This window comes from Aquarana catesbeiana, linkage group LG03, assembly GCF_042186555.1.
Source record: "Aquarana catesbeiana isolate 2022-GZ linkage group LG03, ASM4218655v1, whole genome shotgun sequence".
Classification (NCBI taxonomy): Eukaryota; Metazoa; Chordata; class Amphibia; order Anura; family Ranidae; genus Aquarana; species Aquarana catesbeiana.
In genome coordinates, this window is record NC_133326.1 from 361,876,467 (window position 1) to 361,903,161 (window position 26,695).

Sequence of the window (26,695 nt, forward strand, 5' to 3'; positions counted from 1 at the left end):
ATCTTTAACCAATGCCCATTTTGTCCCTTTATATGAAAAGGCCCTCATAGGAAACACATGCTTGCCCTTATAAATGTGATGTCTTTGTAGTCAGCAATGATTCTGAGGTTGATTTTATGTTGCTGAAAAATAACCCGTTGGCACAGAAATACATCATAGCCAGTGGGCTTTTCTTTCTGTTGTTAGCCAAAGGTGCCTGCTAAGGCCCGAAATACCTATAGGCTCAGTCCTGATAGAATCTGCATTATCTAATGTCAAAGGGTACATTTTAGGACATTTAAAGAGCATTATTATCTGTGTTTTCACCAGTATTTGCTTAAATACAGAGGTCTTCTAGCTATGGCAATGTAGCATGCTATTGTGAGCAATTCGGAGTCCACACCAATCCCAAAGGCAAAGGTTGCATCTTAAAGTGATATCAAACCTTGGTTTACTTTTTTTTAACTAAAATAACAAACATGTTATACTTACCTGCTCTGTGGAAGGATTTTGCACAGAGCAGCCACGATCCTCCTTTTCTGGGGTCCAGGCTCCTCCTCCTCGGTGAATGCCCCCAGGGAAAGACACTTTCACTGGCGGCACCACTGCAAGCTCGCTCCTGAGCCACCCAGTCTGCATTTATTTACAGGGACCAGGCCACTGGGCCCGCCCCCCTGCTCCCTCATCAGAGCATTTGATTGGCAGCAGAGGGAGCCAATAGCTGCCCAATATGGAGGGAGACAGCAGCGAGAGCCACTGCTCTCATGCACATTGCTGGATCGTATTGGGATCAGGCAAGAATAAGAAAGTGGGGAGAGCTAGGGGGATCATGCAGCACAGGAGGTTTTTTACCTTAATGCAGAGAATGGGTTAAGGTAAAAAAAACCTTGAAGCTTGAGAACTACTTTAACATTCCATCTGTACTAACTGTAAAAGCAGATATTATTTTTAAGCCCAAAATGCTTTGGCATAAAACATGAATAAGAGTATTGTTCTGCAGGTCTAAATGTTTCTATTTATTTTCTAGGATAGAGAGAAATTAATTCGACGAAAGAAGCATAAAAGAAGCTCCAAGCCTATAAAGGTATAAGCCTTAGGTCCTATACATATGCATTGTAGTAAAGAACTGTATGCTTTCCTGATTCTCAGCAAATGATTTCCACATTCATGGCAGAAATGGCGTATTGAGCTCAAAATGGCTTAATATACAGAAACTTGAATAACCACAAGAAGGACTGGACTGAACGCAGATGCCGTTACCTTCATTGTAATTTAACTACTGCTGTTGTATTGCTGAGACATATACTGTATATACTGTATGTTACTAGTTGCAGGATTTCTAATGCTGTTCAAAACTATTTTGATTTTTTTTTTTCTTAAAGAGGCAAAAACTTCTACACAGCAGTGGTAGTGGGTTAATTGTATTGCAAGCCCTGGGCTGTTTTTAATCCATATTATCAATTTAATTGACTCATACAAAAAAAATCAGTGTACACAGATATTTAGAATTTGCTTGTGACACGGGTATATAAACTATTTTTGCTGGGAATTGACGCAAGGTGTATACATTTTGAAATTGAATCTTATGCATGTGTACACTCTTTGCAAATTACTCATATGGTGGCAGAGAATATAAAAACAAAATACTTCAGGTATCAGGAGTGTGCATATTTACTTCATTTGATTGAAAATAATAATGAAGGAAAACTTTTACACTTTTACGTTGAGTTTACCTGCATTACTACATTGTTGAATGGCTTCCCCAGCACACTAAGACAATGGAGATCCGAGGCACATGCATTACAGCGAATCACATTGCACGGTGCACGGTAATGCTCTACCTTGCATTGTGGTAGGTTGCCTCAGGTAAAAATGTTGTATGTATTTTTTTTTTGTCTGTTCTGGTTCATTGGCAGCACATTCAAAATAAATGGGCTCCCTTAACACAACACACATACAAAGCCCATTAGCATGTGATATTTATTACTAATGCAATATACAAGAAGAGAAAAGTGTGAATGGGTTCTAAACTAGAGCAATACAATGGCTGCCATTGCTGATCACTTTCTGGAAAAGTCAACAATTTTGAAAAGGTAAAATTGGTTGGAATTTAAATTGGCAGCAGCCACCCATTCTGCACTGATTATACAAACAATAATGAAGATGATCAACAACCACGGACATGCCCAGACAAAATTTCCCCAATTAGCTATCCATATGTTTGATTTTTTTCCCATACAATCAGATAACTCATTAAAACAGTAGTGCAAATTTTCAGTTACTGCTAATGAGGCGGTGGAGTGGAGACCTCTCTCATGTTTCTCAGAAATAAACTCTGCTTCCACATTTTTTGAATTTATATTTATGGCCCAACTGCCTGAATTAAATTTTGATTAAAATTAGGGGGAATCTCACTACCTGAATTGATATCCTATTATACAAAAGGGTAATAGGTATGATGAGCCTGAAATAACATGACTATTGCTCTTCTACTTATGAAACACACACACATTTATTACTAGTTGCAGGATTCCTAACAATTCTCTGTACTATAATAGAATTGTTACAAGGAGCCAAAAAACACTTCACCTCATACATTGTGCCTCCTATTTATTCACTAGGAACAGATTCCTTTCTTTTTGGAATTTAGGCACAATAAAAGATGTGATTTCCTTAGGTTCTACTACAGTGCTGCTGTAAGTTTATTTCACTGCAATTGTTGCAGAGACACCTAGTGGATACTGTGTTTGGTTACGATGATGATTCAATGGATTCAGAAACATCCTCAGTTGCGTCCTATCGAACAGACAGAACACCAGCCACGCCTGATGATGACTTGGATGAGGTAACTTGGAGCGATTTCAGATACTTTACACTGAGTTCTGGGTTTTGCATTTGTATTACCATTACCATTAGCTAGATGTTGGCTTCTGCTCTCAATATTTTTTAGAGTTGGTTTCTGCACTCAACATTTTTTGGCATTTTTACATATTAGTAGATGCACCTGCACCCCTCCGCAGATTAAAAAAGCATTACCTGGAGTCAGTGGGTACCCAGCACTAAAGCTGAACTCCAGCATAACCTTCAGTCTTGCACAGTTGTACAGGTTCCATTCTTTTACTGTGTACTGTAAGCTTCCCACAGTTTTCAGTAGAATCAGCAAGTCAGATAGAGCCCAACTTCTGGCTGGAGGAAGTCCAGCATCATCTAGCAATTTCCTCCATAGCCAAACTGTCCCTGGCTTGCCCCCTCCATTCACACTGCCTCTGTCACTTGCCTTCTTTTCATAGTGCATCCTGGTGTCATCTCTTCCCCAGGTAAGCGACAAGTACACAACCAGACATCCTCATGATGTAAAAGGAATTGTGATAAATCAGGCAAGGACACCTTCTTCCATTACTTCGTGCGCCAGTTCTGATACTCACATGCCCCTTTGTAGGTGCTTTTAGCCATTGACATTGGTTAGCATGGGTATACTATGTCACGGTCAGGAGTCAAGCTCAGTGGCCAGTAGCTATAGCAGTAAAGAGGCTCCCACTGACCAGCTGGATAATTCTAGCAGCAAGTTACCCTGACGGATGGTACAGGTTCACCCGAGGTGCAGAGTCTAAACACTAACCAGTGTTCACCAGAGCCCCTGATGGTGGTGATGAGTTTTGCTGCATGTTAGTACCAGGTCATGGTCCTCAGAATTGCCCCACCAGGAGGTGAGCAAGCTGGGGTCTAGTAGCAAATACAGCAAGTAGGGATCAAGCACAAGCATAGTCAGTAAACAAGCAAAAGGTCCGTAACAAGTGGTCACAGATTAAGCAGAAGTGTAGTCAAGGAACAATCCAAAAATCTGTAACGAGTGGTAGCGGAGATATGGACAGAAGCAGGAGTGACAAGAGTGAGATATTGGCTGCAATGGCATCCATGAGGGGGGGGCAGAGGGGGCCCTCACCTCCCAACATTATGCTGTGCCCCACCATGTCCCCCCCCCCCCCCCCCCCCCCAATTAAAATTTTTTTTTTTTTTTTTTTACAAAAAGGCAATGTCTTTTTGTTTGCATTCGTAGCGGATGCGCCACATCTTACTTGGGCTGCCGCTGGAGTAACACAGTCTCTATTGAGAGGGAGAGCATCCTGCGTGTGATTCCTCTCCCCTCCCTCTGCTCGTTGACACTGCATAATGTGAGTGCTCACACAACCATGGCCGCCCAATCTGCTCCTTCCCCTGCATCCTCATTGGCAGGGAGAAGAGCGAGTTGCATGAAGGACTCCACCAGGACTCTCAGTTACTGAAAAAACAGACTGATTTCTCCCGTCCTTAGGACAGGAGAACCAGCCTATAAATTGCAAGAGATGCCAGACCAGCACTGTCAATAGCAGGGGCAGGACAGCAAGAGGAGGCTGGGGAACCCCACAGTGGCAGAACACCAGGGCCCGGCTTTTGTCCCTGTCCCCCCATGTGCCCCCTAAATATGAAAGCTGGAGATACCACTGATTTGCTGGAGAGCACAATAATCTGGCAAGCAAGAAGTGCAAAGGCATGGCTTAAATAGGAAGTTCATAGGAGGAGGAAGGAGTTCAAGGTTCAGCAGAAACAAGGCAGGATTGTCCAATGGATCAGACAGGGTGCTGCCCAGCGTCTCAGGTGGCTCAGCAAAAATAGACATCATCAGACACAGTGGAGTTTACTGGTTCAGTCCTGTGATGCACTGTGTGTTCTAACACCTTTCTATCTGAACCAGCATTAAATTTTTCAGCAATTTGAGCTACAGTAGCTCTTCTTTTGGATTGGACTACACAGACCAGCCTTTGCTCCCTATGTGCATCAATGAGCCTTGGCCACCCATGATCCTTTCACCGATTATCCCACCCACTTTTAGATGCCATACCAATGTTATTCACTTTACCTGTCAGTGGTCTTAAAATTATAGATATAGTGTGTGTGTGTGTATATACACAGTATTATATCTCAAAAAAGAGAGTACGTCCCTCACATTTTTGTAAATATTTTATTCTATCTTTTCATGTGACAGCACTGAAGAAATAACACTTTGCTACAATGTAAAGTAGTGAGTGCACAGCTTATATAACAGTATAAATTTGCTGCCCCCCTCAAAATAACTCAACACACAGGCATTAATGTCTAAACCGTTGGCAACAAAAATGAGTACCCATAAGTAAAAATGTCCAAATTTGGTCCAAAGTGTCAATGTTTTGTGTGGCCACCATTATTTTCCAGCACTGCTTTAACCCTCTTGGGCATGAAATTCACGAGAGCTTCACATGTTGTCACTGGAGTCTTCTTCCACTCCTCCATGATGACATTACGAAGCTAGGGGATGTTAGAGACCTTGCGCTCCTCAACCTTCTGTTTGAGGATGCCCCACAGATGCTCAATAGGGTTTAGGTCTGGAGACATGCTTGGCCAGTCCATCACCTTTACCCTCAGCTTCTTTAGCAAGGCATTGGTCATCTTGGAGGTGTGTTTGGAGTCGTTATTATGTTAGAATACTGCCCTGCGGCCCAGTCTCCGAAGGGTGGGGATCATGCTCTGCTTCAGTATGTCACAGTACATGTTGGCATTCATGGTTCCCTCAATGAACTGTAGCTCCCCAGTGCTGGCAGCACTCATACAGCCCCAGACCATGACACTCCCACCACCATGCTTGACTGTAGGCAAGACACACTTGTCTTTGTACTCCTCACCTGGTTGCCGCCATACACGCTTGACACCATCTGATCCAAATAAGTTTATCTTTGTCTCATCAGACCACAGGACATGGTTCCAGTAATCCATGTCCTCAGTCTGCTTGTCTTCAGCAAACTGTTTGTGGGCTTTCTTGTGCATCATCTTTAGAAGAGGCTTCCTTCTGGGATGACAGCCATGCAGACCAATTTGATGCAGTGCGCGGCATATGGTCCGAGTACTGACAGACTCACCCCCACCCCTTCAACCTCTGCAGCAATGCTGGCAGCAATCATTCGTCTATTTCCCAAAGACAACCTCTGGATATGACGTTGAGCAAGTGCACTCAATTTCTTTGGTCGACCATGGTGAGGCCTGTTCTGAGTGGAACGTGTCCTGTTAAACCGCTGTATCATCTTGGCCACCATGCTGCAGCTCAGTTTCAGGGTCTTGGCAATCTTCTTATATCCTAGGCCATCTTTATGTAGAGCAACTATTCTTTTTTCAGATCCTCAGAGAGTTCTTTTCCATGAGGTGCCATGTTGAACTTCCAGTGACCAGTATGAGAGAGTGAGAGCGATAACACCAAATTTAACACACCTGCTCCCCATTCACACCTGAGACCTTGAAACACTAACGGATCACATGACAACGGGGATGGGAAAATGACTAATTGGACCCAATTTGGACATTTTCACTTAGGGGTGTACTCACTTTTGTTGACAGCAGTTTAGACATTAATGGCTGTGTGTTGAGTTATTTTGAGGAGACAACAAATTTACACTGTTATACAAGCTGTGCACTCACTACTTTACATTGTAGCAAAGTGTAATTTCTTCAGTGTTGTCACATGAAAATATATAATAAAATATTTACAAAAATGTGAGGAGTGTACTCACTTTTGTGAGATACTGTGTGTATGTATGTATGTATGTGTGATATATATATATATATATATATATATGTGCATCTCAAAAAATTAGAATATCATCTAAAAGTTTATTTCAGTAATTCAATTCAAAAAGTGAAACTCATATCTTAAATACATTCATACAGAGTGATATATTTCAAGCATTTCTTTCTTTTAATTTTGTTGATTATGGCTTACAGCTAGTGAAAACTCAAAATTCTGTATCTCAGAAAATTAGAATATTGTTAAAATGTTCAATATTGTAGACTCACAGTGTAACTCTAGGTAGGAATGAATGAAGAAATCTGGACAGCCGCACACCAGAAGAAATTTCAAATGCCTTTAATCGTAGAACAGGGTCATGAAGTACACAAGACACCACGGCAGAGTGGTACAGTATAACAGCCAACACACTTATACTAAGTGCTTACTCATAGCTCACAGTGTAACTCTCTAAACAGCTAATTAACTCAAAACACCTGTAAAGGTTTCCTAAGCCTTTTAATGGTCTCTCAGTCTGGTTCAGTAGGTTACTCAATCACGGGGAAGACTTCTGACTTGTCCAGAAGACAGTCATTGACACCCTCCACAAGGAGGGTAAGTCACAAAAGGTCATTGCTAAAGAAGCTGTCTGTTCACAGAGTGCTGTATCCAAGCATATTATTGGTAAGTTGAGTGGAAGGGAAAAGTGTGGTAGAAAAAGGTGCACAATCAACAGGTATAACTACAGCCTTGAGAGGATTATGGAGCAAAGGCCATTCGTGAATTTGGGGGAGATTCACAAGAAGTGGACTACGGCTGGTGTCAGTGCTTCAAGAGCCACAACAAACAGACATATCCAGGATATGAGCTACAACTGTCACATTTCTTGTGTCAAGCCACTCCTGAACCAGAGACAACTTCAGAAGCGTCTTACCTGGGCTAAGGAGAAAAGGACTGGACTGTTGTTCAGTTGTCCAAAGTCCTCTTTTCGGATGAAAGTAAATTTTGCTTTTCATTTGAAAATTAGGGTCCCAGAGTCTGGAGGAAGAGTGAAGAAGCACAGAATCCAAGTTGCATGAGGTCCAGTGTGAAGTTTCCACAGTCAATGATGATTTTGGGAGAACCATGTCATCTGCTGGTGTTGGTCCACTGTGTTTTATCCAAAGTCAATGCAGCCCTCTACCAGGAAATTCTAGAGCACGTCATGCTTTCCTCTGCTGACCAGCTTTATAAAGATGCTGATTTCATTTTCCAGCAGGACTTGGCATCTGCCTACACTGCCAAAAGTACCAATGCCTGGCTTAATGATCATAGTATCAGTGTGCTTGATTTGCCAGCAAACTCACCTGACCTAAACCTCATAGAGAATCTGTGGGATACTGTCAAGAGGAAGATGAGAGACACCAGACCCAACAATGTAGACAAACTGAAGGCCACTATCAAAGCAACCTGGGCTTCCATAACAGCTTAGCAGTGCCACAGGCTGATCGCCTCCATGCCACGCCGCATTGATGTAGTAATTCATGCAAAAGGAGCCCTGACCAAGTATTGAGTGTATACTATACTGTACATACTTTTCAGTAAGCCAACATTTCTGTATTAAAAATCTTTTTTTTTTTTTTTTTAATTGGTCTTATGTAATATTCAAAATTTCTGAGATACTGAATTTTGGGTTTTCATTAGCTGTAATCCACAATAATCAAAATTAAAATAAAGACATGCTTGAAATATAGCACTCTGTGTGTAATGAATCTATATAATATATGAGTTTTACTTTTTGAATTGAATTTAAGAAATAAATTAACTTTTTGATGATATTCAAATTTTTTGAGAAGCACGTGTGTGTGTGTGTGTATATATACATATATACTGTACATACCCACATCTCTTCTAGCTGTCACAGCTGTACCATAGTTCCATATTGCCACATGTGTTTTAACATCAATGATCAATTTACCATCAAAGAAAAGTAATCCACTTGTAATCTCAGTTAGAGTTTAAAATGATTAACCTGTATGTGATTAAATATAATAAAATCTTGTAAAACAATGATTTCATATGTCTATGCTACTTATATGGTCAAATTATATTGCCACAGCTAAAGGTTATGTTAGCACACAAATAACTTCTGTAAGTGTCTTTTCAACATGTTTAATAGTGTGTGAATATGAATAGCATCAATAACATGACCTATTTTTGACTTATCAAGAGTTTAGCAGCAGAAGAATCAGAGCTGAGATTTCGGCAGTTAACTAAGGAGTACCAGGCACTACAGAGGGCTTATGCTTTACTCCAGGAACATACTGGCAGTATCATGGATGCAGAGAGGGAGGCCAAGGTAACTACATTGATTATATTGTTTTCTTATTAACCTTGTGGATTTTTAAAATATAATATGAATTGGGAAGCATTGTAGAAGTCATTGGTCCTGATTCCTCAATATAAAATATCACTTAAAAATGTTATTAAATATAATAAACATGTTATACTTGGTATAACTGTTATACTGTTATACATGGTATTGCACAGAGCAACCTACTTTTCTTAGTTTTTTTCTAATTTTTATTAAGCTGCTTGTTGATGTTACAAGTAGTGGTGCACCGAAATTAAAATTCTGGACCAAAATCAAAACCGAAAATTCAGAATGCACTTGGCCGAAAACTGAAACTGAAATGGACAGTTTTTAAAATGTATATACATTTTTTTATATATTGTATTATATTGGACGTATTAATTAATATCATGAATTTAAATGAATATGAATTTATTTTCGGCCATTATCGGCACCTTTTTTTCTATTTTCGGCCATTATCTGCACCTTTTCTTCTATTTTTGGCTGATAAAGTTCGGCGGTCATTATTTTTCTATCAGCAAAATGCTGATAACCCTATTTTCGGCTGATCATTTTCGGCAGCTGATATATCATGCATCCCTAGTTACTAGACTTTTTTAATAAGCAAGAAGCATATTTCCATGGCACTGAATTTTGTAATGCACTTTTCATACCTTCAGTACATTAAGGTGTTACTAAACCCACAACAGTAAAGTCAGTCTGTATATACAGTAAAGCATGCTTGTTATGCTTACTGTGGAACCTAAGAAGTTAATCCTGCGCATTGTGTAAAAAGACTGTTTGATCCTGTCCTCTTTGTTCCTCCCCTTCTTCCACACTCCCTAATCCATCTCCTGATAAGACAGGGCCTTTGGAGACACTCTGCACATGCTCAGTTTGGTGTGTATTGCTAGAGAGATTTTTTTTTTTTTCTTGGGAGGGTGCATGTGATCAGCACAGGGCCAGACAAGGGGGTCAGGGGTCCTGCAGCCACATAGGACAATCCAGGGAGAATGGAAACTCCTTCTACAAGCTTTAACCAGACACTGATAGAAGTCACAAGATTGCTATATACGGCTGATGAGAACAGGTATTTAGCAGTTTATATTTACTAAAATAATTGCATTTCTATGTTCTGTATAATGTGGGAGACCAGATATAGTGAATGCAGGGTCCTGGGTTTAGTAACACTTTAAATACAATATACATGGCAGCAGCTGCAGTCTTTTAAGCCAGTAAAGTTGGTTTGCTTTTACATGCGGTGGAAGGGGGTCCCCCTCCCACCCCTTGCCACCCTTTCTCAGTAAAGAGTACCTGTCGCTGCCCATGCTATCACAAGGGATGTTGTTCATCCCTTGTGATAGCAATAAAGTTGATTAAAAAAAATAAAAAAATTAAAAAGACAGTGTAAAAATAAAAAAAAAAATTAAACAAACAATAAAATTTTAAAAAATGTAAAGCACCCCATCCTCCGATGCTTGCAAGCAAAAGCAAATGCATATGTAGGTCACGGACGCATATGTAAACGGTGTTCACAACACACATGTGAGGTATCGCCGCAATCGTTATAAATAATTCTAGCACCAGACCTCTGTGTAACTCCAAAGTGGTAACCTGTTAAGGCTTGAAAAGCGTTGAATATGGAGATTTTTAAGTATGGTATTTTGGCGCCATTCTACAAGCCTGCGCAATTTTAAAGTGTGACAATTAAAGTATCTATTTACTTGGCGTAATATAATGGTATCTATTTACTTGGCGTAACATAATCTTTTATATTTGACCAAACAATTGGGTATTATTTATGCATTAAAAATCACTAAAGTGTATTTAAAAAAAATAAATAAATGTGTTTGAAAAATCGCTGCGCAAATATCGTGAAACATAAAAAATTGCAACATCCACCATTTTATTCTCTAGGGCCTCTGCTTAAAAAAAAAAAGTAATGTGGGGGGGGGGGGGGTTCTACGTAGTTTTCCAGCAAAAAAAAGCAGATTTTTATACTTATGTGAGTCAGAATAGGCTTGGTAGGCAAGTGGTAATTTGATGACAGGGTCTTTTTAAGGCTGAACACTAATGCCCCGTACACACGGTCGGACTTTGTTCGGACATTCCGACAACAAAATCCTAGGATTTTTTCCGACGGATGTTGGCTCAAACTTGTTTTGTCTACACACGGTCGCACAAAGTTGTCGGAAAATCCGATCGTTCTGAACGCGGTGACGTAAAACATGTACGTCGGGACTATAAACGGGGCAGTGGCCAATAGCTTTCATCTCTTTATTTATTCTGAGCATGCGTGGCACTTTGTCCGTCGGATTTGTGTACACACGATCGGAATTTCCGACAACGGATTTTGTTGTCGGAAAATTTTATCTCCTGCTCTCCAACTTTGTGTGTCGGAAAATCAGATGGAAAATGTCCGATGGAGCCCACACACGGTCGGAATTTCCGACAACACGCTCCGATCTGACATTTTCCATCGGAAAATCCGACCGTGTGTACGGGGCATAACAAGAACAAAAAGGCTGTGATGAGAAGAGCCCATGAATTCCAGATGTGAGCAAATAACATGTTTTAATGCGTAGACTTCCCAGTAATGCAATTTCTATATCTGTGGGGAGCTTCGGCTTGCAGAGAGCTGCATTTTAATTACGGTAGATAGTGATGAATGATGCATTATAACGTTTCTTTCACAATATTTTACAGATACAGGAACAGATGCAGACAGAGGCTTTGCGTTACAAAGCCAAAATCGAAGACTTAGAAAAGGCTTTGGCTGAGCGGGGACAGGTTAGTACGGTAAATCAAGTACACATTTATCCTATTTATAATGCCCTAATGAAATGTATTATTTTTATTTTACTTTTAAGTGTTTTGTTATAAGGTTTGATTTGACAATGCCGTTCATTTTGTTTACAGGATTCGCATTGGGTTGAAGAAAAACAACTTTTCATGAAACGAAACCAGGAGCTAATAGAAAAGGTACAGGTTCTATAAAAGTATGATATGAACAGTTAAAGTTAACGGCTTGACAGTCTCTGGTATACTGCTACTTGGCCAAACCTTAAAAAAAACGAAAACAATGCCATGCCTTGTAATATATATTTTCTGGGCTATATTTTTCTCTTGATCCCTGTAATAACACATTTATAACGGCAGTGTGGTCTGCCCCTGTACCAAATACTGTGCAGTACTTCTGGATAGAGTCGAGAATCTTCACACAATAATTTGTATGACTAATCACTTCAATAATCCAATCATGTGCAGGTTAAAATAATAAATATATATATTTGCTTTTTACATGTTTTCATGATTGGATAATTGAAGGGCGTATTCACACAATTCATTGTTTGAAGATTCTCAACTCTTTTAATAAATCAGCCTAAATTAGTCGAGCTCAGAGAGCATATAGTGGGTATAGAAATAAATAACCCCCTTTTAAAATAATCACACTTTGGTGCTTTGAAGCCTGAAATGAAGACAGACACAGTTTTTGTTTTATCCAGTTGTATTTACTCAGTGCAACTTATAATATCCAAGTGAAAGCTATAACACCAACATGTCAGAATTAAAAAAAAAAAAAAAAAAGAAAAGAAAAAAGCTAAACACAGTGGCTAAGTGTTTAGCACTTCCTAGCAGCACTGGGGTCGTCGGTTCAAATCCCAACCTGCCTGGAGTTTGTATGTTCTCCGTGTGCCTGCGTGGGTTTCCTAACACACTCCAAAGACATGCTGGTAGGTTAATTGGCTGCTGTCTAAATTGGTCCTAGTATGTGTATGTATAAATGTGAGTTTAGGGACCTTAGATGTAAGCTCCTTGAGGGTAGGGACTGATGTGAATGTACAATATATATGTAAAGCGCTGTGTAAATTGATGGTGCTATATAAGTACCTGTAATAATTAAAAAACAAAATCAGTTGGAGTTGGAAAAAGGATCTAAATATGAATTGTAAACTCAATCAGGTGAACAGTAGCTAATCACCTTCTCAATAGCACACAAAGCCGTTTGACTTTCAGCTGTGATCATCTGTGGTCATTTTGATGTGCAAAGTTATTAGAGACATATCCCAACAGACTAAAGGCTATAACTAAAGCAAAAGGTGGTTCAACAAAATACAGGCATAAGGGGGTGATCCTTTTTCCAACTCAGTGATTCTGTTTTTAATTAAAAAAAAAAAAAAAAAATTGACATGTTGATGTTATATCTTTCACTTGGATGCTATAAGTTGCACTGAGTAAATACAACTGGATAAAACAAAAGCCATCTGTCTTCATTGCAGGCTGCAAAGCAACACACTGGGGGAGATTTAGGGCCGGTTCACACCACAAAAATGCACTCCAGATCCGTTTCGGATGCCTTTCTGCATGCTTGTTTTTAATGCATTTGTGATGTGTTCCTGTGCATTTTTGGTGCATTTTTGATGCATTTCCGGATGCATTCCAGGTGTATTTTTTCCAGTTTTTTTTTCACTATCCTAGGGTCCAGTGCATTTTTGATGCATTCCAGTGTGTTTTTGATGGGTTTTACTGTGTTCCAGTACAGTCCAGTGCAGGAAAAATGCAGCATGTTCTTCTTTTTTTTTCTGGAACTAAAAAGCCCTGGAACTGACCGTACTGGTGTGAACTATGCGATTGGAAACCATATAACCTACTTTCCATGCGTTTTTAATGCAGAACAAACATGCACTGGACTGCATTGAGCAAACTGAAATTTGAAGCAGATTGGCTACCATGCGCAGGTGCACCAGAGCGCTCCAGTTTTAGTAAATCTCCCCCAATGCTGTTATTTTAAAGGGGGGTGATTCTTTTCTATACCCACTGTAGTTTGCCATTTCTAAGATAATGTGTACATATGAGCACTTGCACACAGAAGGTGGATGCCTGTGAAAAGAGAGCAGAGTCAACCCCAGTGGAGAGAAGAATAAATAAACCAATCAGATTTGGGAGTCTCTTTTTTTCATGGTACAGTACATTAGTAACCACAGGAGTATAGTGAGCCATTTGACTCAGCACAGCCTATTTTCCTGAAGAGCCAGGTACCATGAGGCTATTGTAAAACATGCCTACTGTGTGCTACCATTTAAATGCCACTGTATATTTAACAATAAAATAATCAAATTAATTAAGAGTCATGAGAAATTAGCAGACCCACTCACTGTCATGCTTAAAGGCTTCATGTAGCATTATGTTCAAAAATAAAATTCTAAGCAAGCTCCAAGCACTCTGAAGGTTCTTTCCTATAGCTATTGAACTAAAAATAGTCCTAAATGACTCAGAGGTGGGACATGTTTTTCTTACTATTTCTTAGTACAGGATATCTTAAAAATACAATGTCTTAATAAATCAGATATGCTCCCGCTACTAATGGTCATTCAAACAGTGGTGGGTTTTGTTATTACAAAGTCCAGAATCCATTGTAAATTGTTATGGTGGCACTCTTGTACAAAGTACCGAGCCCTTTGGGGTTCCTCTAACATGCAGTGGCGTCTCCAGCTTTCATATTTAGGGGGGGGGCACATGGGGGGACAGGGACAAAAGTAGGGGGGCAACTATAAAATGCAATTATATATATATATCCTGGGGCCCTTTACTACGATCCCACAATGGCCCTTTCACATGTTCTGCAGTGAGCTCCCTTCCTACTGTATTGGGTCCCCTCCCGGGTGGCAGAAAACAAGAGATATATGTCACCAGCATACCAAGAAAATATAAGGGTCCAAAGCAGTGGGAGAACTATCAGGGTTGCAAAGGCTGTCTAGAGCATGAGGATTTATAAGTTAATATTTTAATGCACGGGTTATTGTGTGGGATTTCCATCATACATGCACTTGATACTTTGAAGTAAGAAGTTATATTTAATATTGTGGTAGCAGTCTATGGTTTTCTCCGTACTTTGCATTTGTCTTAGGGGATTGCTACTATAGATGCACATTTGCACTTGTAATAGGAAGATTATATTTATACATATTGTTGTAGCATTTGTGAGTTTTTTTCGTATTTGAAATTGGTACACAAGGATAGATTAGCGCCACATATCTACTTTGTTTGAAAGGTTGTCTTGCCACTGGGCCCTGGTGTCCTGCCACTGTGGGGTTCCCCAGCCTCCTCTTGCTGTCCTGCCCCTGCTATTGACAGTGCTGGTCTGGCATCTCTTGGAATTTATAGGCTGGTTCTCCTGTCCTAAGGATGGGAGAAATCAGTCTGTTTTTTCAGTAACTGAGAGTCCTGGTGGAGTCCTTCCTGCAACTCGCTCTTCTCCATGGAGCAGATCGGGCGGCCGTGGTTGTGTGAGCGCTTGCATTATGTAGTGTCAGCAAGCAGAGGGAGGGAGGAGGAATCACCTGCAGGAGCTGACTGGGGATGACTCCCTCTTAGACATTGCCTTTTTGTAAAAAAAAAAATAAATTCTTTTTTAATTGGGGGGGCACATGGTGGGGCACAGCATAATGTTGGGGGGGACGCCATTGCTAACATGATCTTTTTATCTCCACCCTTCAATGTTTGCTCTTTATGTATGTCAAAGTTATATTCTGGTTTTGTTGATTTCAATAAAGGGATCTTTGGGCATGCATAAAAGCGAGAACAACAAAAAAACAAAAAAAAGTAAGAATAGCATAATAATTGCTTTGAGAGTAAAATAACTTGCAAGAACCCATAGAACACTTCCAGTGTTTAGCAAAAATGTTCATGCTTCCTCTCATGCACAGCAGCTATCCCGTGGGAAAATATGTTCGCCAAAGAGATACCTGCAAACCACTAGAGGGAGCATGCTGATCATGCAGATCAGAGATATTTAATTCTTTCCAGTGGTCATTTTATAGGGAAATTTATCATGATTAGATGTGGATCTCAAAGGATGGAGGTAAAGCCATCCATGGGTGGGGGTGTCAGAGAAGGGGATCCCACAAATCTGTACATAGACCAAGGATAATAGGAAGTCGGTACAGCTGGAAAATGTAGATTTGTAAGCAGGTGATATGTTCATCCCATAGAACTACATTCTAAAAAAGGTTAACAACACTGGGATCACATGTTGCACTAGAACATGAGAAATGTGGCATTACTGCTCCACAATTGACAACATTTTGGAAAACACTTTACCTCAAAGCTTTTATTTTTGCTATGCCATCCTATAGCCTCCCACCTCCCACCTTTCTTTTAAAAAGAAAATTAAAACTATAAATCTAGAAAAGCTAGAAAAATATTGGTGACATACAAGTTACAAACCCCCTAAATGTTCATTATAAACGTATGTTATTTTTTTTGTCTTACTGAAGCTATAGTCCTTAAAATCACTTTTTTCAGAATGAAAAACTGGAGTCTGAAAATAATCGCCTTCAACAAGAACTGCAAGATGCCAGAGATCAGAATGAACTGTTGGAATTCCGTAATCTAGAATTAGAAGTAAGACTGGTTCATAAAATGGTTCCAGGTGTTTGATATCCAAGTATTTGTTATTTTTTTCTAAAATTTTTGTCAATTTCTGGGATCTAGTCAATATTGCAAAATATTGCAGTATGGGTGTTAATAATAATAAACCTTTAACCAAAAAAAGCATACAACCTCCTGAAAGACCAGAAGCATTTTGGAATATAATCATGACTGGCACCACGCATAATTGTTAGGTGTTAGCTCTTTTATGTAATCCCTGCTAATTAATCTGTAAATTAGAATCATATCTTCATGTCAAGTTCAGTATTCATGTTTGCTATATTCCTTTTACAGGAGAGAGAGAGAAGGTCTCCTCCCTTTAATCTTCAGATCCATCCATTTTCTGATGGTGTTAGTGCACTACAGATCTACTGCATGAAGGAAGGTGTCAAGGTAAATTGTGAAGCATGCAACGTGGCTGGGTGATTACTGATAACACTCACGTTCTCTTTTTATCTTAAAGCCCAACTCAGGGCAAAAAAAAGGTTTTCCCTTGAAGTGGGGCTGTGCTTGTTATGTCCAGGGGAGAGGAGAAAACCTTATACTCACCTGATCCTTCGCTCCACTAGCAAATGGCTCTGCCTCACTGTCCAGCGGTGGACTGTTCCTGGCATCCTCTTGTCCAGAGCAGATCTATGGAGCCTGCTCTGGGCTTATTTACGTCATGACTCAAGACTGCTAGAGCAAGGGGGGCACAGAAGCCCCAGGAACATGTGCGGGGAGGATCAGGTAAGTATATCTCCTTTTATCTCTCCCCTAGACAAAAACAAGCAATACATGTTTGCACTGAGGGCACAGCCCCACCCTCACTGCAAGGGAAACCTTTTTCTTTGGTTGGAGTTCAGCTTTAAAGCTGAACTCCAGGTAGGGAGTTTATTGCTTAGTTACAATGGCCTGCTACTACAGTGAGCACTGCTGTCTTCCAGGTCCTGTCCTTTTGCATAGTGAACGTAGGAGGTCGCTCTTTGTCATGGGTGTCATTCACAAATCATCTTGTATTTTTCTCAATGAATGAAAGGCACTCTCTGATTGGATGGCGTGGGAAGGTAAAGTGGTGATGTCACAATCTCCACCTCATCCATTCAGAGAAAGCTTTGCATTCACTGAGAAAAATGCAAGGTGTTCTGTGAATGGTGCCCCGCCAAGCGAGCGAGCCTCTGTGTTCACTATGCAGAAGGACAGCCACTAGGCCCAAGACCTGGAAGACAGTGGTGATCTAACAGTAGGTTTGTTTACTACAGTGATTCTCTGCTTCATCGGTGGTCCCACAGGTATGAAATATGCATACTTACATCAGTCCAAGCTGGACTAATGTAACTATGCAATAAAATCAATACTCGGAGTTCCTCTTTAAATACAAGTATTATTTAAGGTGTTAAAAAGCTTTGTATATTAAAAGTTCAGTAATTTTACTCTGCGTGCATAAATTCCTGACTTGTCCATAAACATGAAAACCTGTCAGTAAGCACCATTCAAATACTGTACCTATTCTTACCATTAATATGATGCAGGGAGGATGGCTTCTATCTTGTGAATTCTGCAACAGAAAAACATAAAAAATGGGGTGGTTAAAATTGGCTGTTATGATTTGTTTCAAGCAATGGCTGACTAATCTTATTGTGAACATAAACGAAAAAAGATGCGCAAATATTAAGTCAAGTGAAAAAATAGGATAATCATATGACCAATGATTTGATACCATGAAACACAAATCATGAAAAAAGAAAAAAATTTTAAAAAATGTGAAACAAATGGGTGACAACAAATTGAAAAGGTTAATATATGTGATATGAAACTAAATGTGATACAACATTGTATATAAATAATGTATCAAAGACACAATTAATAACACGTGTAAATGCACTCAAAATTCATAAGATGGCATGGAAGCATAAAATGAACCATGTAGTCCAAACAAATAGATAGAATAAGAAAGGCAGAGCGGTCCCACAGAATGAGGCAAGACAGACTTGGAGGATCCTGCAAACTCCGTAATAATATCGTATTCCGCTTGCACAAATGATAGCAGATCAAATGTGACATATCAATCCATACGATGGGAGAAAAAGCAGCCAGATGGCCTCTTACCAGACACGATGGACTCCTAATTACGAGAGTCAGTCTCGCATGGTTATCAAAAGGAATCACCTGTAGATTTCTACTCTCCGGCCAGCTGCACACACATCTCCGTGTGTTTCTCCCTAGGTCAATGGGCTATGTCACAGACATACGGCTGCAAAGGCTTACTCCGTCCAACTACTCCAACACTTCCATGGGATGTATTCCCAGACTTTACAAGCCGGTTCGCAAGTAGTCAGCTCAGAGGTGTCCGTTTAGTAGAGTGTAATTAAAAAGAAAAAGAGGAGAACTTCATGTGTGGTAACATTTTGGTGCTTTATTCCTAAAAAAAGCATTTCCAAACACATAAAAAAGGAACATATAAAAACACACAGCTGCAAATGTATCAGATTGCCTGCTGGTGCGTGGTGACGTCACAAACCTCTCTCCTACCGACGCGTTTCCCTGTAACAAGCATCAACTGGGAATGGAGCCTTGGAAATCATATAGAGCAGTCGGACTTTCTAAGCATTGCATAATATTGTTTTGTGAAATAAAACCTATACACGCTACCAATGTAACACCCAGATATGAAATATTGACAATACAATGGACAAGCAAAGGGGTCCACCTATCCTGCTGATTTTGCTGCAGGTTAGAAAAACAGTAGGTTTCATATAGCAATCCACTTCAAACATGTTGCTAATAAGGGGATTTTTTTGTCTTTTAGGATGTCAATATACCGGATCTAATCAAACAGCTGGACATTCTGGGGGACAACGGGGTGAGTGTAAAAGACAATGCGGAAACAATGTATATTTAACTTTTGTTAAGCTCAGTAGATATTTTTTGCACTTATTGAAAAAACACTTTTGATGGTATATTTAACAGACTAAAAGGGACCTAATATGAAAAGGTCAGGGATTACATATACTTAAAATAAAATCTATAAAAATGACTTGGGTTTTCCCCCCATTTTTTTCCCAATATGTCTAATTTAAAAAAAAAATGTAATTAATAATTGCAGAAAAAAATAACAGGTAAAAAAATATTTTTGACTTATACTGGTTTCAGTCTTACTTCTGTGAGCAAGTATGGTAAGTCATAGTTTGACATAAACGACTATTTCTAATTTTGATTTTTGCAGAATCTGAGAAATGAAGAACAAGTTGCTATTATTCAAGCTAGTACTGTGTTATCCCTGGCTGAGAAGGTAATGGTAAAATATTAATTGGTTTATTCGTTTTAAAGCCAGTTTAAAATTCACAATGCCTATTAGATATAATGCCTTAATTATGGTTCATCCAATGTCATAAATTATTTTCCTATCAGAACACAATAGTTCAGCAGGGGAGATCGCTGTACTAACATTGGATTGTTACTACAGCGGCCCCTCCTGAGCTTTCAGGTTTTTTTGTTCTGCCTGCTGGGTTAAATGAAAAAAAAAAAAAAACTTATAGTGTGTATCAGGCTTAACTCTCCGGAATTATGTGTACACATTGCTCTCTTCATAAAAATATATATATATATTTTTACCTTAGTACAGTAGTAAAACTATACAATGCTAATATATTTTAAAATGCAAAAAAACAGTCACTTTCAGCGCTAAGAGGTCTTCTATGGTAAAGAGCAACAAGTATGTTGTAGCTAATGTGTCCGCACTATTCCATATGGTGTGGTTTATGGCTCATTGAGAGTTGCATTTTGTGAGTACCCATTTTTTATCATTATTATTATTCAACAAATGTCATTGGTAATGTACTAGGTGTGCGCGTCTTCCATTTTCTTTTGTTTTCATATTTTAAAATGCACTTTGATTAATGTTATGCAAACGTCACTTTGAACAATATTATACATTTAGTAATCACATACTGTATATTTTTTAAACCATTTAAGGGGAAGTTTGAAGGTGAATTAGAACAGGCACATACTGCTCTAACGAGCAGGGCCCTCTGATTCCTCCTGTATTGAATTGTATTGTACTTGTATTGTCTGCCCTAATGTTGTAAAGCGCTGCGTAAACTGTCGGCGCTATATAAATCCTGTATAATAATAATAATACTGTATACTGTATAAGTTTGATATCTCGCAGTATTGAAAAAAAGTGAAAAGCTACTTCTAAACTGTTTTTCATAAAAGAAAACATAACATTCTTTTGCATTCATTCTTATATGAATTGCTGTTGAAATAAGGGTAGAGATATATATTTAACTTGTTATACCTTTGGTTAAAAGAGAGTATTTACTTGGTTATCTTGCAGTGGATACAGCAGATAGAAGGAGCAGAAGCTGCCCTACATCGGAAGATGATGGAGTTGGAGAGTGATATGGTAAGCAGTTGCAGACTGCCAGGATTTAACACACCACTTCATTCCTTCATACGTTTTTTGCCCACTGCACAAGAACTTGGGTCCATCATTGCTAACAGTTGTGATGCTTCCAAACTGTGCAACCATGTGACCTGAAATGTGTTCTAGCTAGTATTAGTTAGTCAAATTCAACACAACTTGTTCTGTAAAGCTAAAGATGTTTTCCAGCTTATCGAAACAGCTTCTTCAGTTCTAATGAGTGTTGTGGACACCCCCTGCATTGATAGCATAACAGTTAGTCACCTTAATCCAGTCACCATGTAATGTGTCAAAACAGATGTTGATTGTCCAAGGACAGGATGGGGGTGTACAACTTGTAGAATCACACTGTCCTTGTCATATAATTCCATCCCTTGGTGTCAGGAGGTCTCTAAAAGGCACAGCTATGTATCTGTCTGTAGAAGTTATTCATGTACTTGAAATAGGTGGTGTTGAGACAAAGGTCCAGAAAGAAAAATACTTGGTCTGGCTTGAGTCCTGTTTGGCTCTCAAGGGTCTTATCTTGTTTCAGATGTTTTCCTACAGCTGCTATCCTCTGCAGGAGGTATAAAAGGGAATGTTATGTAACATCATAGGACATACGGATTATACTGCCCTATAGAGCTGTCAAGCCATCATATACAGTTTATATAAAATACAGCCACAATCATAATGCACAGCCAGCATTGAAAAATGTGAAAAGCAGCAAAAATTACGTTTGAATTAACAGTAACATATTAGGTTTTCTGTTCACTAAAACTATATATTTCCATCCACATCAGTAAGATTACATAGGTTGTAATTGCACTCAGGGGTTTGGCTATGCCCCCAACTAGGGTCTATGCCAGCTCTGTGGCCTGGCCAAGGTCTTATGCTTTTGCACGTTCTGAAAGAAGCTGCTTGGAGTTCTCTGAGTAATTATCAGGTATCAAATTTGCATTCTGAAATATGGCAACAGCTTCCTAACACAGGTTGACTGTTTTATGCGGTTTGTCTCCCTTAGGAACAGTTCTGCAAGCTCAAGGGTTATTTAGAAGAAGAACTGGATTATAGAAAACAAGCTCTGGACCAGGCATACTTGGTGAGTGTATTATATACTTTCATACATAAATCATATTTATGGAGATTGTTGTGCGGTCCAAATTATATTGGTGCGGCCAAGCAAAGTTCTCAACTTTTATAGAAAAGTTGCAACAGGGAAAGCTGAGAGGCCAGAATCAGGTTCATAATCTAATAAACAGAAGCTAGCTGGGTTCACATGTGACTTGCTCATTCAACTTGACTTTAAATGTTCTGTTTAGGCAGGCAGCTCTCACTCTGGATTTACTTAGCTACATTGCTTTTCTGCATAGCTGATATGCTTCCTTCTCTTATGGATTAATGGAGCTACATTCAGACACAGCACAGGTGAGTGTATAAGAAGGTAGAAAATGCACATTAATGCATCCATGTGCACACCATTGTTTGTACTGTGTCTAAATGGCTTCTCCATTCATCATTCTCTGTTTTCTTTACATCCTTACATTTTGGCAAGAAAGTCTAGCTGCAGAAAAATTGTAGAGTTGTGTCTGCAAAATACAACTCACCACTCTCCTGAGCAAGGCCTAGTGCAAGCACTCAATGATAAAATCTAAAATATACTGATAGGTTAGTTGGCTTTCTCCCAATTTAGCTTTGCATCTGTCTGAGTACTACAGAGGCTGATATCCTGTAAATGATAGTCCAGCTGGGGTAGCTTAGAGTCAAAGGATTATTACTTGGGTCCCAGACTTCCCTGAGACCCCCAGCAAAACACTGAGCATCTCAAGTCCAACTGAAGTTGTGTTTGGCTGTCACATTCTTATTATAGTAATTATGAGATTGCCCGAAATGTAATAGTCTGGGAATTACTCAGCACCATGTGGTCAGTAATTATAGTGCCGCTTCCAAGAACCAGTGATGTCACACTAGGACAGGAAGTGTGTATGAACTTCTCATCCTCCTCATCATCCCCACAACATGTGGGAGGTAAACACACATTTCCTGTCTGGGGATGAGCATGCTGATCTCTATCGCTACAGTAGAGAGTGTGTCGCTTTACGACAGGACAGGAAGTGTGTTATTAGCAGGATTACCAGGTGAAAATAAAGGAAAACTGCCTGCAGCCGGAAACATGAAAATGAATGCACGTACCACATCTAAGGACTGATAAGCTGCAATATATTACAAATGTTTTTTGGTTTTAATACACTTTAATACTATTGCATATCTGATCATTTCATATGCATAAAAATGTCTCACAAATGTGTAGAAAAGTGTGGCCAGTGATTATTACAGCTAACACTGACTGTATTTTAATTTCTCTGACTGCTGATTGAACAGCGAATCCAAGAACTGGAGGCCACACTTTATAATGCGCTGCAGCAAGACACAGTCATTAAGTTTGGAGAGCTTCTAAATGACAAGCAACAAGATGAGCTCAGGATGGCTGTGGAAAAGCTCAGAAGACAAATGTTGAGAAAAAGCAGAGAGTTTGACTGTCAGATCCTTCAGGAAAGGATGGAGCTTCTGCAACAAGCTCACCAGGTAAGATTCCAATAATGGTGTTCAGTCTTATAATAGATAGTTCCACATATCTGTTTATTTAAAGCAGAACTTTACCCATAACAACTTGATAAAAAATAATGTTCTTTAGCTAGAAACATACATTCCGAAGTTCCACCCAAAAATGGAACTTCCGCTTTAAGGGAAGGTGACCCCCTGACATGCCACATTTGATGAGAGTTCCAGCTCCCACTTCCCCCCATGGCCCCTGGAAGTCAGTTCACCTCTCCCCCCTCCCTCTCCGCAATCATCCGGGACACGTCACAGGTCCCAGATGATTGCCCGGGCAGTCACAACGTGTCGCGCAGCTCGCGCATGCTCAGTGCGTGCCCAGCTGTGGAGTCACAGCCGGACGCCCACAGTGACAATGCCGGCACCGCAGAGAGGAGGGGGAGACGAGCAGGGCTTCGTTCCCCCGCATAGCTGGACCCTGGGACAGGTAAGTGTTCGATTATTAAAAGTCAGCAGCTGCAGTATTTGTAGCTGCTGACTTTTAATTTTTTTTTTTTAAGCGGAACTCCACTTTAAAGACTAACTTTTGCTAGAACCTTTTATCACCTTCTTTTATCTTCAGTCTTCTTTTTTTAATGAAGACTCTTTCTGCATTACTTGCTGGAGCTGTGTCTCTATAGTTACAGCTCTCCAGCGCAGTCACTCTCAGCCTGGTATTTTAATCGCCTTTTAATAGCCTGGAAGTGATCTTTGGGCACTGGATTCCACATAGGGAGTTTGCAGTTTGTTTCAGATCACTTTCCAGGTCCAGAGCTGCTGGAATGGCTTTAGTACTTGCCCTATATCGGAAAGCCCACATAGTGAGTAGGCTAGCAGGCCTAGCACTTGGAGCTACCTCAATTGCTTAGGTCGCTGGGCACCTTTATTCCTTGTTCTAGCCTTTTTTGCATCAGAAGGAGTTAACACTGTGGCACTGAACATAGACATCATATGCTGGATGGACTGCTCTCTTTCCCACCATACAGAATCAGAGAAGCATCTTCACATTACTGCTGCTGCTTGTAAATGGCCATGTGGACCTTCGCGCTTTGATCCATTCCTGCCGTCTGCCTACGCTGACTCTGGTCAACTCCAGCCATCCAACCTTCACCTAATACCATGGAACAGAGAAACTTCGGATCGGCAGCACACACGCACAGGAAGTAAAGTAGAAAATCTTTATTGAAGCATAAATATAATAAAAACACTGGATGGGTACAGGCAGGGGAAATGCAGGTAGGTTGACGCGTTTCACACTATAGAAGTGCTTTGGTGGTTTTGACAAAGCGTCAACCTATCTGCATTTCCCCTGCCTGTACCTATCCAGTGTTTTCATTATATTTATGCTTCAATAAAGACTTTCTACTTTACTTCCAGTGTGGGTGTGCTGCTAATCCAAAGTTTCTCTGTTCCATGATTTCTGCTGCAGTGGCGGGGCGTGCACCCCACCTCACAGAAGCAACCTTGGAGTGTTACCGATTTACCAATTGTATCAGCTGTGAGCATCAGTCTTTTTCATTTCATCTAATACCAGTTGTATTAGATTCATGAGTACCTGAGGTCTTGACTCTTTTCCAGAGTCTATACTTTGCTTTACTGCTATGTTGTCTCAGCATGTCTCATTCTAGACAAGGGGGAGGGGGTCATTACTGCTGTATCAGGTGCCCCATCTCACATTCTGCTCAAAGGGAATCAGAGGAGCTAAGATACAGTTTACAGGATCATAAATGGTAACAAAGGGCTTCTAAGGTAAACTGATGGTAAAGAGTCAAAGAGGTGGTTAACCAAAGCTGAGATCTAATCTCTGAGAACAGTCAAAAATTAGAGGGGGCTGTTTATACAACATCATATCAGGGAACATAGAAGGCTGAGACTGCTAGAGAGACAAGTAAGAGGATGACTGTTGGGCTGAGGAGTAGAAGAGGTGTAACAAACAGAAAACTGAAGGCAAAACATACAGAAACGAATGCAGAGTGGAGGCTATGACTAAGAGAGCAATACAAAAAAGCATCACACGGCCAATGAGATAGAATGGACACAGCCGAGTATACAATCAGAAATTAACTAGTATCCCAGGCATACTGTATGGAGAGTGATAGGCCTAAATACATACAAGTAAGGTATAAGATTAAACCCAGACATATGTTTACATATGCACTGCGCTGTCTGATCTAAAGTGGTTTTAAACCCCCCCCCAAAAAAACCTGTAAGACAAAGGTATAATGAGCTAGTATGCATTGTATACTAGCTCATTATAAAATACTTACCTTATAATCGAAGCTGTTGCAGCAGTCCCCACACACCGCTGTGACCGGCGACATGTCTCCCGGATTTGTTTCTGGGTTCACGGGCTTCGGCGCTGTGATTGGCCGGAGCTACAATGGCTGCTGAAAAAACGGCACAAGCGTGCTGTCTCTTCAGTGCCCATGCGCCGATCACGTCGGCGCAAGCGTATATGGTAAATATCTCCTAAACAGTGCAGGTTTAGGAGATATTTACAGTACCTACAGGTAAGCCTTATTATAGGCTTACCTGTAGGTACAAGTGGTGTAACTAGGTTTATAACCACTTTAAGACATGTCTAATATAATAAGAGTAGTAGACATACAGGACACAGACAGGAAGTGAACTCTCCCAAACATGACATAAATAACAACAAAAAATAATATGGTTATACAGCTGCCTACAGGAGGATTGAACACTGACAAAACAGAAATAAAAAAAACAGTATTCTAGCTTAATGTATAACCTTGCCTACTACCAGAAAATCTTAGTTTTTTTACTAGGATAGTCCTAGGATAGACATTGGTTCTTGAACTCTGCTCTATCATAGACAAACCTGTGATTTTATTAGCAATTTGTTTCTTCTTCACTTGTATTTCATTTCAGACTCATCACTGCTGGATATTTCTCTTTCAATTTGCAGCTATCTGGTGCAGTCATCCACTGCCTACTTTTTGGCTGTATCACATCTGGACCCCGCTTGACAGGATGTTGTAGGGTGGGCCCAGAATGCACCTTCAGGCACTAGGTTCTGCATGAGGTGCTTTCCAGATTGCATTCTGGGTAATTTAGGAGCAGAATATGTTACAGGTTTGGAGCCACTGGAATTGCTTCTGCACTTGCCCTATCTCTGAAGACATTTAGTGAGTAGGTCAGTTGGGTCAAACACTAGGTGCTTCCTCATTTTTATTGGTCACTGGACGCCATTTTTTCACAATTGCCATTGTGCCATAGAAGGGGTTAACACTGTAGAATGCTAATGTCATCCACTGGGTGGAGTGTTGCGCACATACACGCTACACTCTCTTTTCTGTCATACAGTGATAATGAAGCATCTCCCCTCTTCTGTTTGCAAAGAGCCTTGTGAAACTTCTTTGATCCATTTTTGCTGCCCGCCTACATT

The 26,695-nt window shown here is 40.0% G+C and overlaps 1 protein-coding gene across 2 annotated transcripts in view; it reads left to right on the top strand.

The window, feature by feature from the left end:
* Positions 1–26,695, top strand: part of JAKMIP2 (janus kinase and microtubule interacting protein 2) — a 203,455-nt gene that overhangs the window by 144,153 nt on the left and 32,607 nt on the right. For both annotated transcript variants that reach the window (XM_073620612.1, XM_073620611.1), the window contains exons 9-20: positions 1,007–1,063; positions 2,705–2,824; positions 8,757–8,885; positions 11,586–11,669; positions 11,799–11,861; positions 16,185–16,283; positions 16,605–16,703; positions 19,099–19,152; positions 19,516–19,581; positions 20,629–20,697; positions 21,719–21,796; positions 23,077–23,280. In XM_073620612.1, the coding sequence (XP_073476713.1) occupies positions 1,007–1,063; positions 2,705–2,824; positions 8,757–8,885; positions 11,586–11,669; positions 11,799–11,861; positions 16,185–16,283; positions 16,605–16,703; positions 19,099–19,152; positions 19,516–19,581; positions 20,629–20,697; positions 21,719–21,796; positions 23,077–23,280 (1,122 nt within the window). The remainder of the gene's footprint in view (positions 1–1,006; positions 1,064–2,704; positions 2,825–8,756; positions 8,886–11,585; positions 11,670–11,798; positions 11,862–16,184; positions 16,284–16,604; positions 16,704–19,098; positions 19,153–19,515; positions 19,582–20,628; positions 20,698–21,718; positions 21,797–23,076; positions 23,281–26,695) is intronic.